The 16,926-nt window shown below is 48.7% G+C and overlaps 1 protein-coding gene across 1 annotated transcript in view; it reads right to left on the bottom strand.

Moving 5' to 3' along the window:
- The window catches only part of LOC119962278 (microtubule-associated protein futsch-like), a 433,376-nt gene that overhangs the window by 151,386 nt on the left and 265,064 nt on the right, over positions 1 to 16,926 (bottom strand). The window contains exons 24-26 of the mRNA XM_038790266.1: positions 12,368 to 12,499; positions 5,674 to 5,784; positions 2,583 to 2,693 (exon numbers count right to left, since the gene is read on the bottom strand). Of these exons, the coding sequence (XP_038646194.1) occupies positions 2,583 to 2,693; positions 5,674 to 5,784; positions 12,368 to 12,499 (354 nt within the window). The remainder of the gene's footprint in view (positions 1 to 2,582; positions 2,694 to 5,673; positions 5,785 to 12,367; positions 12,500 to 16,926) is intronic.

Below are 16,926 nucleotides of genomic sequence, written 5' to 3'. Positions count from 1 at the left end.
GCTTGGTTTAGGAAGACCAGAAGGATGAATGTGTGTCTGAGAGATAGGTTTGGGGAAGAGGGGATCCATTTCCTGAGTCATTGGCACCTAAACTGGGGCAGGAAGGAGATGAACCACTGGATCCGAACAGAAAGGGTAATTAGGATTGTGGAGAAGACTTCAAAATAGTGAGGGGAGGTTCCGTAGGTACAACATTTCTAGTTTGGTGTGGAGGGTGAAAGCTGATCTGGCAAGGTGGGATGGTTTCCCTCTGCCAATGGCAGGTCGGGTACAGGCAGTTAAAATGAATGCGTTGCTGCGATTTCTGTTTATTTTTCAATGCCTGCCGATTTTCCTGCCAAAGGCATTTTTTAGAGAGACTGAAGGGATGATTACCTCGTTCTTATGGGGAGGGAAGGTGGCCAGAATTAAAAAGGTGCTACCATAGAGAGGAAGGCAGGCAGGGGGTTTGGGTCTTCCGAACCTGATGTATTATTATTGGGCGGCGAATGTGGAGAAGGTACGGAGCTGGGTCAGAGGGGTTGATTCCCAGTGGGTCAGAATGGAGGAGAGTTTGTGTAGGGGGTCGGGATTGAAGGCGCTAGCAACAGCGCCGCTCCCAAAGACTCCGGGGAGATACTCAGGGAGTCCGGTAGTAATAGCTTTGTTGAGAATCTGGAGGCAATTTCGACAGCACTTTGGGTTAGGGGCAGGGGCAAGGGAAATGCCGATTCAGGGGAACCATAGATTTGAGCCAGGGAAGTGGGATGGGAAATTTCCGGTGATGGGAGGAGAAAGGAATTAGAACACTAAAAGATTTATTTCTTGGGGGTCGGTTTGCAGGATTGAAGGAGCTGGGAGCGAAGTATGGGCCGGAGCAGGGGGAAATATTTAGATATATGCAGGTTCGAGACTTTGCCAGAAAGGAGATACAGTGCTTCCCAGTAGAGCCGGCTTCCACATTGCTAGAGGAGGTGTTGACGACAGAGGGACTGGAGAAGGGGGTGGTATCAGTGGTTTACGGGGCTAATTTGGAGGAGGAGAGGGCACCGCTAGACGGGATCAAGGCAAAGTGGGAGGAAGAGGTGGGAGAGGGTATGGAGGAGGGTTCTGATGTGAGGTGCTCCGGAGGGTGAACGCCTCTACCTCGTGTGCGAGGTTGGGGCTGATACAGCTGAAGGTGGTGTACAGAGCGCACCTTACAAGGGCAAGGATGAGCCGACTCTTTGATGGGGTAGAGGATGTGTGCGAATGTTGCGAGGGGGCACCCGCAAACCACGTTCATATGTTTTGGTCCGGTCCAAAGCTGGAGGATTACTGGAAGGTTTTTAGGGTAATCTCTAACGTGGTGCACGTGAAACTGGACCCGGGCCCTCGGGAGGCCATATTCAGGGTGTCGGACCAGCTGGGGTTGGAAACGGGCGTGAAGGCAGATGTTATAGCCATCGTCTTCGCCTGTTAGGGTGAAGATCATCTCTCCACCCTGTGCCCTGGTGTGGCGGGGGGACCTGCTGGAATTCTTGACACTTGAAAAGGTCAAATTTGAACTGAGGGGAAGGATGGAGGGGTTCGACAATTCATGGGCATTATTCATTATGCATTTTCGAGAATTGGATCACATCGAACATTAGGGGGCAGGGAGGGTTGGGGGGAGGGGGACTGTATGTGTTAATGGTGACTATGTGTGATTCCTGATTCCCTTTTTGTCATTTGTTTATGTTAACATGTGGGCTAATGTCTGGTGGGAGGATGGGATCATTGTTATTGATATGGGGATTGACATTACATTCGTTACTGATTATTGTTGGGTGTAAATTTGGGAGAAAATGTGAAAAAGGAGAATAAAAATATTTTTTTTTAAATTTCAAAATAGTGAAAGGGTTGGGTGGCACAGTGGTTAGCACTGCTGTCTCACAGCAGCAGGGACCCAGGTTTGATTCTAACCTCGGGAGACTGTGTGGAGTTTGTACGTACTCCCTGTGTCTGTGTGAGTTTCTTCCGGGTGCTCCATTTTCATCCCACAGTCCAAAAATGTGCGGGTTAGGATTCGCCATGCTAAATTGGCCCGTAGTATCTAAAGTTTAGGTGGGGTCTTGGGGATGGGGGTCAGTGCAGGCTCGATGGGCCGAATGGCCTCCTTCTGAATTGTGATAATTCTATGAGAGACCTGCTGAAAATAATATAATTCTAAAGTTAAAATAAATAGATTGCAGTAAAGGTCAAACCACAGTAAAAAATTAGAGCGACATAAATGATCAGATATAGTGGTGGAACATAAATATTCATTGACACCTGCAAGCCACGCTAACCCCTTCCCCAGCAATCTCTACCCAACTTGCTCCCGGCCTGTTGACCCCATCCAGTGTTTTTCTGGAGGGTGGGGAAAGGATTTTGGACTAAAAGAGGACGTCCATCCTCATGTCCAAGAAAAGCTCCAAAACAAAACACCCAGGATCCGAAGAAACTCTATTGCACTGTGCATGTACAAAATCACAAAGGCACACAAATCCCCGCCCTTCAACATCACTGAGTTCTTGTCATTCATTCATTTCAATTGTTTGCTTCATTAAGTATGCCCCAGATTTGGGCAGTTCAATAATAACCTGATAAGACGCCAGTGACATGAAGAATTCTCTTTCTGCTGCTTGCTCTGAATCAGGCGGTGCAGGTACAGTCTGTAGACTGCTCACATCCACCTGTTTTTCTTTCTCTCCCTGTATTGAAAAATAAATAGACCACCATTATTGTCAAAAATGTACATGTTACATATCATTCCATTACTCCACTGAACAAGGTGAAACAGAAAGCAGTTTGGCGTAATTGTTAATAATGCTGTACATATTATTCCATTACTCCAAATTGCTTCCCAAACTCAACAAGGTGCAACAACGTGACAATAAGAAGCAAAGTTAAATCTGGGTGATTTGATTTTCTTTAAATTCCATCATAGAACAGTACAGCACAGAACAGGCCCTTTGGCCCTCGATGTTGTGCCGAGCCAGGATCACCCTACTCAAACCTACGTATCCACCCTATACCCGTAACCCAACAACCCCCCCCCCCCTTAACCTTACCTTTTTAGGATACTACGGGCAATTTATCATGGCCAATCCACCTAACCCGCACATCTTTGGACTGTGGGAGGAAACCGAAGCACCCGGAGGAAACCCATGCACACACGGGGAGGACGTGCAGACTCCGCACAGACAGTGACCCAGCCGGGAATCGAACCTGGGACCCTGGAGCTGTGAAGCATTTATGCTAACCACCATGCTACCGTGTTGCCCTGTGGGCAGCATCATGGGCTGTGGGCATCGCTGGTCAGGCCAGCTTTTAATGCTCATCTCTGCCCTTGAACTGAATGGCTTGTTCGACCATTTCAAAGTCAGCCACAATGCTACGGATCTGGATTCAGATGACCCTGTAATGATGACAGCTTTCTCTCCTAAAAGACAAGCCAGATGAGTTTTACAACAATTGACATGTTTTCATGCTCATCCTGAGACTTTTAATTCCAGATTTTTATTGAATTCACATTTCACCACCTTCCGTGGTAGGATTTGAACCTCAATCCCCAAAACATTACTTTGGATCTCTGGATTTCTAGTCCAATGCCAACACTACTGTGCCATGGCCTCTCCTTGATTGTGAGGTTGGATGTTTTACCTTTTACTGGCCAAGGAATGTTCACTGTTAATATATGCTCACCACCGGGACAACGGGTGAGAGGATGGGGATTAGGGGGGAGGTGGGGGGGGGAAGAGATGCGGTTGTACCGGGGGTCGAGGCAGGTGTGTCCACTTTCCCCACTGTTGTTTGCCTTGGCTACAGAACCATTGGCATTGGCATTGAGGGCGTCAAGGGTCTGGCAGGGGTGAGGCGGGAGGGGGGGACATTAGAAGAATTTGGCTGGTTTTCGGGATAGAAATTGAACATAGGTAAGAGTGAGGTCTTTGTGATCTAGGCGAGGGGAAAGGAGAAGAGATTGGGTGAGATGCCGTTCAAGGTGGTGGAAGGGAGCGTCTGATATTTGGGTATCCAGGTGGCGCGGGAGTGAGAGCAGCTGCATAAACTAAATTTTGGCCCGTTTGGGGGAGGGGGATCTTTCAGAAGTGGACCCATATATATATTGTACCCATTTATATCCATCTGCACAATGAGTTCATCCACTTTATTGTAAATGCTCCGTGCATTAAGGCACAGAGCCTTTAAGTTTGTCTTTTTCATATTGTTTATCTTGCGCCCAATATTTTTCCCTTTTCCTCTGTTTGAATGTTTCCCTTGGTTTCTTCGCCTATCACTATTGTTATTTCCTTTTCTATCTTTTGATTTTGTCCTTGTTCCCTCTTTCTCTGACTCCTTAAATAGGTTCCCGTCCCACTGGCATATTAGTTTAAACCCTCCCCAGCAGCGCTAGCAAACAATCCCCCAGGGCATTGGTTCCAGTCCTGCCCAGGTGTAGACGTCTGATTTGTAATGGTCCCACCTCTCCCAGAACCAGTCCCAATGTCCCAAAAATCTGAATCCCTCCCTCCTGTGCCATCTCTTAAGCCATGCATTCATCCTGCCTATCCCGTCACTCCTACTCTGACGAGGACTTGACATTGGTAGCAATCCCGAGATTACTACCTTTGAGGTCCTACTTTTTAGTTTAGCTCCTAACTCCCTAAATTCAGCATGTAGGACCTCATCCCGTTTTTTTACCTATATCATTGGAGGCTATATATGCACCACGACAGCTGGCTGTTCACCCTCCTCCTTAAGAATGTCGTGCAGCCGCTTGTGTAATGCTACTTTGTGTAACATAAGCTGCTTCTTTGATGTAGTCTCTACGAAAGGATGCTCCAGACTATGAACTGAGTTCAACGTGTTTATTGAACTATCAACACAGTTCTTAAACGAGTTCAACACTCTGCTAATCTACCTCTCTAGTAACTCAGTCTAACTATACCAGCTTGTTCTAAGCCACATGCTAGGGTGTGAAGCTGCTGCTGATCAACTCTGTCTTACTCTCTAGGTGTTTGTCTGTGGAAGAAGCAGAGCCTGTGTGCCCTGTCCTTTTATATGGGTCATGTAGTGCCCACTTGTGGTAATGCCACCTCTGGGTGTCCTGATTATCCATTGGTTGTGTCCTGTTCTAATGACCCATTGGTTGTATGCCTGCATGTCTTGACATCTCTGGTGTTCCCTCTAGCGGTTACTTAGCTGTAGTGTATTTACATTAACTCTTTGTGTATTTACAGTGATGCATATCACTACATCCTCCCTTTTTTCATGTTACATATTTTCTGTACTTTGTTGAAGAAAATTGTACAAAACAGGTAGATAAATGATGACATGTACAAGTTGTGATGATATTGATGATTATGCAATACCAATTAACATTTATGAGTCCAAACTTTAGGAATTGGTACGGTCGAGTGGCTTGCTTGTTTTGTTGTTGAACTGGTGATGTTGATGCTGTCGTTTTCTTGTGAACACCGTCAGTGTTCCTGTGATCATGAGGTGTTTGAATGGTTGATTCACTTTGTTGTCTGATTTTGGATCCGAAGAAACTCTATTGCACTGTGCATGTACAAAATCACAAAGGCACACAAATCCCCACCCTTCAACATCACTGAGTTCTTGTCATTCATTCATTTCAATTGTTTGCTTCATTAAGTATGCCCCAGATTTGGGCAGTTCAATAATAACCTGATAAGACGCCAGTGACATGAAGAGTTCTCTTTCTGCTGCTTGCTCTGAATCAGGCGGTGCAGATGCAGTCTGTAGACTGCTCACATCCACCTGTTTTTCTTTCTCTCCCTGTATTGAAAATAAATAGACCACCATTATTGTCAAAAATGTACATGTTACATATCATTCCATTACTCCACTGAACAAGGTGAAACAGAAAGCAGTTTGGCGTAATTGTTAATAATGCTGTACATATTATTCCATTACTCCAAACTGCTTCCCAAACTCAACAAGGTGCAACAACGTGACAATAAGAAGCAAAGTTAAATCTGGGTGATTTGATTTTCTTTAAATTCCATCATAGAACAGTACAGCACAGAACAGGCCCTTCGGCCCTCGATGTTGTGCCGAGCCAGGATCACCCTACTCAAACCTACGTATCCACCCTATACCCGTAACCCAACAACCCCCCCCCCTTAACCTTGCCTTTTTAGGATACTACGGGCAATTTAGCATGGCCAATCCACCTAACCCGCACATCTTTGGACTGTGGGAGGAAACCGAAGCACCCGGAGGAAACCCACGCACACACGGGGAGGACGTGCAGACTCCGCACAGACAGTGACCCAGCCGGGAATCGAACCTGGGACCCTGTAGCTGTGAAGCATTTATGCTAACCACCATGCTACCGTGTTGCCCTGTGGGCAGCATCATGGGCTGTGGGCATCGCTGGTCAGGCCAGCTTTTAATGCTCATCTCTGCCCTTGAACTGAATGGCTTGTTCGGCCATTTCAAAGTCAGCCACAATGCTACGGATCTGGATTCAGATGACCCTGTAATGATGACAGCTTGCTCTCCTAAAAGACAAGCCAGATGAGTTTTACAACAATTGACATGTTTTCATGCTCATCCTGAGACTTTTAATTCCAGATTTTTATTGAATTCACATTTCACCACCTTCTGTGGTAGGATTTGAACCTCAATCCCCAAAACATTACTTTGGATCTCTGGATTTCTAGTCCAATGCCAACACTACTGTGCCATGGCCTCTCCTTGATTGTGAGGTTGGATGTTTTACCTTTTACTGGCCAAGAAATGTTCACTGTTAATATATGCTCACCACCGGGACAACGGGTGAGAGGATGGGGATTAGGGGGGAGGTGGGGGGGGGGGGGGGGGGGGGGAGATGCGGGGTGGATCCCGCTGTGCCAACCGGGGCCACCGTGTAGCGCAGTGGACTTGATTGGGCACATACCATGCTAACATATCGACCTTTCACCCCTGCAGACAATGGATATTGGAATTCAGCCAGCAATGGTGGCTTTCCTGCTGGCTGCCGCAGCCCTGGGGGATGCCTTGCGGCTGTACGAGCGGGCGCTGCTCAAGGAGGAGGAAGTAGCAGCGAAGCGGACAGAAGCAGAGTGAGCAGCAGTGGTGCATGCAGTCAAGAGGCAGATGGCAGCCACCCAGGTTGGAGAGCCGGCTGCCTGCCATTCAAGGATCTGCTGGACCGGGCATGCCGTCGAACCCGCTGACTGAGCAGAGAGACAGTGCGACATATCTGCCAGATGTCGGCACTCCTGGAACCATGGAGGAATGGGGGAGGACACCTGCTCCCGTTGGCCATCAAGGTGACAATCACCTTGAGCTTTTACCCCACGAGGTCCTTCCAGGCACCGATCTGTCCAGGATCTCAGACCTCGGCGCACAGATGCATCCACACCGTCACGGAGGCCCTATATTACCAGGCGGATCAATGCATCTACTTTGATGTGGACCGAGCCCACGAGGATGCCCGGGCAGCGGGGTTCGCCACCATCGCCGGGATCCCCCAGGTCCAGGGTGTGGTCGACGGGATGTACGTCTCCCTACAAGCACCCGCGGATAACAGGCCACTATAAAGAGGTACCATTCGATGAACGTGCAGCTGGTGTGTGACCATCATCTGTGCATTATACACGTCTGCGCCCAATACCCGAGCAGTATGCACAATGTCTTCATCCCGGCAAACTCGATGATTCCTGACATGTTCGAGACACCGCCCCAGCTGAGGCGTTGGCTCCTGGGTGACAGGGGCTATCCGCTGCGGTCATGGCTAATGACAGCTATCCGGAAGCCACAGGCCAAAATGGAGACACACTACAATGATACCCATACAGCAACTGGGGATGAGATCAAACAGTCCGTCAGTCTCCTGAAGATGCGGTTCAGGTGCCTGGATTGCTCTTGAGGGGCCCCCCAGTACGAAGCTGCGACAGTGGCCCGCATTGTGGCGGCCTGCTGCGTCCTCCTCATCACACAGCAAAAGGACTATGTGTTGGAGGAGGAGGATGAACGCCAGGTCTTGCCGACGAGGAGGATGAGGGGGAGGGAGTGGGCGGGTAGGACATGGAGCCCAGACAGGGAGGAGTTGGCCAAGAAGAGGGCGAGTTTCAACAGAGTCAAGGCTAACTTCTACAAGAAGCGGGTGATGTTTGGGCTACTGCACCCGGTGCATCCGTGGGTGACCTAAGAAGGCCGGGAATTGTACGCTGGATCAGCGGAGGAGGCGGTAGAATTTGTCAGACAATGGACCGGCAGGAGAAGGTGGGCTTTAAACTTTGGTGGAGGTGTTATGATGTTACGGTTAACGTATGTTTGGGGCCATTTCTTTCTTTTTCAGCGTCATGTTTGTTTTTTGTCCTTTGTTAAATGATGGGGGGGGGGGGGGGGTTGATCTCTTTGTTTGGGTTTGGGGAGGGGTTATTTATTGTTTGTTTGCACAAATGTTCGAGCTGGGGGGGTAATGAGTGGGGGATAGGATGCTTGGCGCCATGGGCGGGGGCCGCTAGGCTAGCTGGGCGGGCTAGTTCACGGAAGTGCAATGGGGGGGGGTGAGTGGAAGGTCAGTTGCGGGATGGGGGCAGGAGCTGTTGCTGGGGGAATCTGGTTGGGGGGGTGAAGTACTGCTGACAGGGGAAAGGTATTTAAAGTGTAAGAGGAGGAAGATTGATGATGGTGGGCGCCCTAGGGTGGGCCTGGGGAGGTGTGGGACACGTCCCGGAGTCTGGCCCAAGAAGGACTATGGTTGATTGGTGGGGGAGGTGGTAGTGAAGGACATAGGAGAGAACTTGATATTGGACGCATCAGTGGCGAATGGGGAAGCGGGATTCTATGATTCTGAGGCTAAGTGCTGGCGCCGTCGTAAACACCGTCGCATTTTACGCCGGCGTCAACAGGCCCCTAGGAGCAACGATCATGCGCCGCAGAGGGGGCGAGCACGGCACTGGAGCGTTTCACGCAGCTCCAGCTGGCGATACCGGCATCAAAACAGGCGCCGCAGGTCCGCGCATGCGCACTACGGCCAGCGCAAAATTGCGCATGCGCGCTATGGCCAGCGCGAAATTACGCATGCGCGCTACGGCCGGCGTGAATTTGAGCATGTGCGCTAGTTGCCTTCTCCGCGCCGGCCCCGACACAAAATGGCGGAGAGCTACAGGGGCCCAGCGCGGAGGAATATATGCTCCCACCAGGAAAAGCCCGCCCGCTGATTGGTAGGCCCCGATTGCGGGCCAGGCCACCGTGGTTGGATCCCGGGGTTGGATCCCCACTCCCACCACCAGGCCACACTCCCGCAACATGAATGCCAAGGTCTTGCTGTGTAGGACCACACATGAATGGCGCCGGCGGGACTAGACCTAACTCTGCGGGCACTCGGTCCATCGCACGCAGAGAATCGGCGGACCAGTGTCGGGGTGGCGTCACGTGAATTGCCTCCCCGCCCGGGGATTCTCCGACCCCGGGCCCGGGTGTTTAGGGAGTTTTATAGCAAATTGTATAAGTCGGAATCCCCCAGGGAAGAGGGGATGAGGAGGTTTCTGGGAGGGCTGGAGCTCCCGAAGGTTAATGATGAGCTGGTAGAAGGCTTGGGGGCCCCAATTGGGCTTGTCGAAGTGGTAGAGGGGTTGGAGGCGATGCAAGTGAGTAAGGCCCCGGGACAGGATGGCTATCCTGTGGGATTCTATAAGTAGTTCTTGGGGGTTTTGGAATCGCTGCTGGCAAGGGTCTTCAATGAAGCAAAGGAATTGGGAGTGCCCACATGCGTCAATCTCCCTCATCTTAAAACAGGTTAAGGATCCAGAAAATTGTGGGTTGTTTCGGCCGATCTCCCTGTTAAACGTGGTGGCAAGTTATTAGTGCAGATCGTGGCCACAAGGATCAAAGTCTGTGTCTCAGGGGTAATAGGGGCTGGTTTAGCACAGTGGGCTAAACAACGCAGAAAAAGGCAGCAGCATGAGATCAATTCCCGCACAGGCACCGGAATGTGGCATCTAGGGGCTTTTCACAGTAACTTCATTGAAGCCTACTTGTGACAATAAGTGATTATTATTAATTGGGGAGGACCAGATGGGGTTTAAGGGGCGGTACTTGGGGACTAACATCAGGAGGTTGCTTAATGTTATTATGATGCCTCCAGAGGGGTGCGAGATTGAGGTGGTGGTGGCCATGGATGCAGTGAAGGCCTTTGAGTGGGTCGAGTGGGAATACTTATGGGAGGTCCTGTGGCGGTTTGGGTTTGGGCAGAGATTTGTGGATTGGGTTCGGTTGCTATATCTGGCACCGGTGGGGAGTGGACGGACAATCGGGTGAGGTCCGATGACTTCAGGTTGTACCGGGGGTTGAGGCAGGTGTGTCCACTTTCCCCACTGTTGTTTGCCTTGGCTACAGAACCATTGGCATTGAGGGCGTCAAGGGTCTGGCAGGGGTGAGGCGGGAGGGGGGGACATTAGAAGAATTTGGCTGGTTTTCGGGATAGAAATTGAATATAGGTAAGAGTGAGGTCTTTGTGATCTAGGCGAGGGGAAAGGAGAAGAGATTGGGTGAGATGCCGTTCAAGGTGGTGGAAGGGAGCGTCTGATATTTGGGTATCCAGGTGGCGCGGGAGTGAGAGCAGCTGCATAAACTAAATTTTGGCCCGTTTGGGGGAGGGGGATCTTTCAGAAGTGGACCCATATATATATTGTACCCATTTATATCCATCTGCACAATGAGTTCATCCACTTTATTGTAAATGCTCCGTGCATTAAGGCACAGAGCCTTTAAGTTTGTCTTTTTCATATTGTTTATCTTGCGCCCAATATTTTTCCCTTTTGCTCATTTTGAATGTTTCCCTTGGTTTCTTCGCCTATCACTATTGTTATTTCCTTTTCTGTCTTTTGATTTTGTCCTTGTTCCCTCTTTCTCTGACTCCTTAAATAGGTTCCCGTCCCACTGGCATATTAGACTAAACCCTCCCCAACAGCGCTAGCAAACAATCCCCCAGGGCATTGGTTCCAGTCCTGCCCAGGTGTAGACCGTCTGATTTGTAATGGTCCCACCTCTCCCAGAACCAGTCCCAATGTCCCAAAAATCTGAATCCCTCCCTCCTGTGCCATCTCTCAAGCCATGCATTCATCCTGTCTATCCCGTCACTCCTACTCTGACTAGGACTTGACATTGGTAGCAATCCCGAGATTACTACCTTTGAGGTCCTACTTTTTAGTTTAGCTCCTAACTCCCTAAATTCAGCATGTAGGACCTCATCCCGTTTTTTTTACCTATACCATTGGAGGCTATATATGCACCACAACAGCTGGCTGTTCACCCTCCTCCTTAAGAATGTCGTGCAGCCGCTTGTGTAATGCTACTTTGTGTAACATAAGCTGCTTCTTTGATGTAGTCTCTACGAAAGGATGCTCCAGACTATGAACTGAGTTCAACGTGTTTATTGAACTATTAACACAGTTCTTAAACGAGTTCAACACTCTGCTAATCTACCTCTCTAGTAACTCAGTCTAACTATACCAGCTTGTTCTAAGCCACATGCTAGGGTGTGAAGCTGCTGCTGATCAACCCTGTCTTACTCTCTAGGTGTCTGTCTGTGGAAGAAGCAGCGCCTGTGTGCCCTGTCCTTTTATATGGGTCGTGTAGTGCCCCCTTGTGGTAATGCCACCTCTGGGTGTCCTGATTACCCATTGGTTGTGTCCTGTTCTAATGACCCATTGGTTGTATGCCTGCATGTCTTGACATCTCTGGTGTTCCCTCTAGTGGTTACTTAGCTGTAGTGTATTTACATTAACTCTTTGTGTATTTACAGTGATGCATATCACTACATCCTCCCTTTTTTCATGTTACATAGCACCCGGAGGAAACCCACGCAGACACGGGGAGAATGTGCAGACTCCGCACAGACAATAACCCCGCTGAGAATCAAACCTGGGACCCTGGAGCTGTGAAGCAACTGTGCTCACCAGTATGCTACCGTGCTGCCCTAATTTCTGTTTTGAAGGATCGTCCCTTTAGAAGGCTGCTGGCTGCCTTTAAGATGCTCAAAGTCCAGTTCCCACCATAGGGATACAACAAAGGAAGGGTGTGAGATACACTAGCTGCAAGTCATACTATTGATGATTGGCCAGCATGTTCATCACTGAACCACTCGAAGGACTTTATGTATTCCTCAATCTAGCACCCACCATTCCTCATAGAGCTCAAGAATGTTCTCCTGTCCACATTTGATAGACTCTACAGCTTTCTTGCTCTTCCCCCTGTCTTTTTCTCAGTCTATATTCATTTAACTGAAGTCCCCTACTACTACTGCCCCCTTAATATTCCATTTCTCTGAAATTTGTCAAGCGACTTCTTGCTCGATCAATTACTCATTACTCGGCGGTCTTTATAAACACTTCTGTTTTACCTGAGTAGCTGGTAAGAATTCTGAAGGTTCTTCTAATTCTGTTTCAGTGTCTGTGGATATCAGTGATATCATCGATGCTATTGAATATCTGCCTTTTTGGCGACTCCCGCTGGACTGTCCTTTTGCACTTTTCTGTATTGAAAAATTAAAAAGGGATAAGTTTTTCATTAAGTTGCACATATGTTTTATTGCTCTGTACCAGCTCCAACAGTGAACATAATGGATCATTCATATCGCCAACATATTTATGCTTTACAAAATAGGATGCAAAGGTAAATATAGAACAATCTGATTTTCAAAACTGGTAACTGCTCCCTGGTGCATTCTCCATGGCAATGCCGAAGTGAACAACTGTGAATGTATTTGCAAATCACCATTTGGTAAAACTGAATTGAGTATTGCTGAAGAGAGATGCATGCTGTTAAAGTTTTTTCATTTACACTCATCAGTAGAGTCACAAGAATAGTCTTGGTAGTTAACTGCTCCCTGTTGCATTCTGCACGGCAAAGCTGCTGCCATCAGAGTCCACTTGCCAGCCAATTGGCACCCTTTCTCATGCAGTGACCTGAATTCTCCACTTCCCGGCGCCAGCAAGAATTTTTATCGGGCAGAGAATAGTGCATGATAGAAAAATCACAATTTGCATCTGCGCCGATTCCATCGCCGCATTCCAGTCCATTGCTGGTGGCATTATCAAAGTTTGTGCCCCTTGCTGGCAGGTCCATGCAAAACGATCAGTTTTGCGGGTTGGTCACTTCATGTTCCACCCATCCACGATACTCCACCCCTTAGGTGAAAATCTCGCAAGCGTGAATTGGTACAAGTATTTACAAGCGGATCCTGGGCTCCATAGCTGTTGAAGGGGAGCAGGAGGCTAAAAAACTCTCAATAATTCTCAAGCATTGCCAGGCTTGCTGGGGGGGGGGGGGGGGGGGGGCGATTGCCTGGGCCGGGGAAGTAATGGGAAACAACTTAGTGCCACATCCATGGACTTGTCCACCTCGGGATTAGGGGGGCCTTCTCAGACCGCCATTGTTGCAGTATGTGGATTTAAGTGCACCTCTACTTACAGGCTCCTGGCTGCTCACACTGCTGACTGCTCACTGCGTTCTGTAAATGTCAGAGAGCCTTGAATGATATGGGAGCCCACCCAGGCCACCCCTCTGGAAACCCTCGTACCTCAGTGGAATCAGCAAGTGCATGGGTATGGCCAAGTTCAATCAATGGCCCACTAGGTCTTGGCACTCCTCAAAAGTGCTCCCCATTCAGAAGAAGCAGGGGAGCAGCAGAGCTCACCCAAAATAAAGGGCACCTACACCATAGCCTTTGGATCCATAAGTGGGTGGCACAGTGGTTAGCACTGCTGCCTCACAATGCCTGGAATCCAGGTTCAATTTCAACCTTGTGTGACTGTGTGGGGTTTGCACTTCTTCTCCGTGTCTCCACAGGTTTCATCCAGGTGCTACGGTTTCCTCCCACATTTCAAAGATGTGCAGGTTAGGTGGATTGACCATGACAAATTGCCACTGAGGGTGGCATTGCAGGAAAAAGGTGGGGGATTGTGCCTAGTTGGGGTGGTATTTTGAAGGGTCAGTGCAGACCTGATGGGCCAAATGGTTTCCTTCTGCCCTGTAGGGATTCCATGATTCTATGATAAGACCATAAGATATAGGAGACAAATTAGACCACTCGGCCTACTGAGTCTGCGCCGCCATTCAATCATGGATGATATTTTTCTCATCTCCATTCCCCTGTCTTCCACCCATAACTCCTGATCCCCTTATTGATCAAGAACCTATCTGTCTCTGTCTTAAAGACACTCAATGATTTGGCCTCCACAGCCTTCTGCAGCAAAGAGTTCCACAGATTCACCACCCTCTGGCTCAAGAAATACCTCCTCATCTTGGTTTTAATGGATTGTCCCTTCAGTCTGAAGCTTTGTCCTCTGGTTCTCGTTTCTCCCACTAGTGAAAACATCCTCTCCACATCCACTCTATCCAGGCCTCTCAGTATTGTGTTAGTTTCAGTATGATACCCCCTCTTCCTTCCAAACGTCATCGAGTACTGACCCAGAGTCCTCAATTGTTCATCAAATGACAAGTCCTTCAATCCGGGGATTATTCTTTTGAACCTCCTCTGGACCCACTCGAAGCCCAACACACCCTTCCTTTGACAGGGGTCCAAAACTGCTCACAATATTCCGAAAAGGATCTGACCAGTGCTTTGTAAAGTTTTCAATTCCCTGCTCTTGTATTCTAGCCCTCTCGACATTAATGCTAACATAGCATTTGCCTTCCTAACTGCCAACTGAACCTGCACGTGAACCTCAAGAGAATCCTGAACTAGGACTCCCAAGTCCCTTTGCACTTCTGATTTCTGAAGTCTTTTCCCATTTAAAAAATAGTCTATGCGTTGAGTTTCTTCCATTGTGGAGTCTGTCAACGAGCTCTCTGTGGAGTCGTTCAGTGGTCTCGCTGTGGAGTCTTTCATCACTTTCTGTGTGGAGTTGCGGACTCTTCATGGTGCGTGGACCACTCTCTGTGTGCCGTTGTCGTCGTTTTGTGTATTTGACAGGTTTTTGTCATCCAAAGTATCGACAATCTGCCTTTGCATCATGGTATTGGACTTTTCTACCATGAGTAGAGTCGTGTTGAGCTTTGCAACCGTGTTGCTGATGCAATGATCATCAAATCCAAAGAACTCATCCATATCTGAGTAGTATTCTTCAATGTACAAATCATCTCTTTATGGTTCGGATTTGTTATTGCGCTCTCCTCTTTGGGTGGTGCTAACTGCTTGTTCCAAGGTGCGGCGGAGGTTGTTTTCAACTGCTGGTAGTTCAGGCATTGTTCTGTTTTTCGAGGTGAAAGAATTGTGTTTTGTGGCTTTAAAACTCTTCTTTTTTATTTTCGGACATTTCCTCTTTAAGTAGGCGTGGTCCGGGGCCTCTGACATCATGACGCTCGTGACTTCATGCGTAGGACTTGATTGCGCATGCGCGTGCCGAGGTTCCTTTACTGTGCGCTCTTTCACAACTGCGCATGCGCGACTTCTCGCATGTTTTTCCGCATTTGCAATTTGTAGGGAAGTGCACATGTGCGGACTGGTTGGGCTGGGGGAGCGGGGGGTTGCGTTGCAGGTGTTTGGGGGTGTGGGGTTTGTGCTAGGGTCACAGTGCTGCCTACTCACCCCGGTCCCCCTGAGCAGGTCATGCAGTTACTTCCGGCACTGCTGGCCGGTCCAGGTGAGGGTGCCCACGGCGCTGACCGCCTCTGCCACCTTCGCTCAGGCATGATAACCGCCGACAGCTGGCAGCCTCCTTCCCGGCCGAGGTGCAGGGTAATTCGCCTCTCCTCCATGGCGTCAAGTGGGACATGAGCTCTGCGTCCGCGAGCTGTGGCGCTGCTCTCCTTACAGCCATCTTGTTGGCTGGGATGGTGAGTATGGGGGGAGAATTGTTTATATGTGGCTGCAGCTTGTCAGCCTTTGAGTGTCAATCATGGACCTGGCAAATCCTGCACCGCTTACCATTAGAATTGATTGTGTTCCACATGGCACCGGTACTAGCCCCTTAACGGTAACGGAATCGCTTCAGGTGCAGCGCCTGTTTTTCTGTCGTAAAAATCCACGATTCTCCTTTGGTGTCAACACTTAATAATAATAACAATTGCTTATTGTCACAAGTAGGCTTGAATGAAGTAACTGTGAAAAGCCCCTAGTCACCACATTCCGGCGCCTGTTCATGGAGGCCGGTACGAGACTTAGTCTCAGAGACGGAGAATTCCGCCCCAATGCCTCTTCTCGAGTCATATGGCCTTGAAACGTTAACTGTGTATCTCTCTCCACGGATGCTGCCAGACCGGTTCAGTTTTCCAGCATTTCCGGTTCATTATTCAGATTTCTAACATCAGCAGTATTATGATTTTATAAATATTGAGCCATTTATTTCCACATCTGCTTTGGAATTTGCCCTTTTTTGGACAAGGAATATTAACAAGAACTGTTCATATGGGAACATTTTATAAATCCTGTCATTGGATTTCTTGAGGGGGTTTATCTGCTGGACAGAATGACCTGTTTGTTGAAGGCAGCTGATAGGTTCAAGACATTTCAACCTACTCCCTCAGGTGATTACCAGCCGGATTATGAAAGTAACTAGGATTCCATCTGTCACGCAGGAGTACAGAGTCCAGTGACCAGAAAATGATCAACTTTGAGATCGTCTGATTGTTGATGTAATTGAGGAACAGATAGGAAAACAAGGATTGCGGTAGGAGAAAGAGAGAGAATTTAAGTGATGAATGTTGCTGAGAGCCAGCTTGGGGGTAATGGCTAGTATTATTAAATATGCAGGACAAAGTACATAATCAAGCCAGTTCAATTTAAATTCCAGGCAGGATGCTAAATGTTATTGTTTGAGGTTATCCAAAAAGAACGGAGGGAGTCCCAGCATGGTCACTGGCTCACAGCCCCGAGACCTTTCTTCCACCACATTGTCAGGTCATGGCATCTCTCTGCACTTTCTTCCCTTTCTCTCTGCCATTCTACTGCAAGCATTT

This window comes from Scyliorhinus canicula, chromosome 2, assembly GCF_902713615.1.
Source record: "Scyliorhinus canicula chromosome 2, sScyCan1.1, whole genome shotgun sequence".
NCBI classification, from domain to species: domain Eukaryota; kingdom Metazoa; phylum Chordata; class Chondrichthyes; order Carcharhiniformes; family Scyliorhinidae; genus Scyliorhinus; species Scyliorhinus canicula.
The sequence above is the reverse complement of the archived record's forward strand: the minus strand, read 5'-3'. Positions and strand labels throughout refer to the sequence as shown.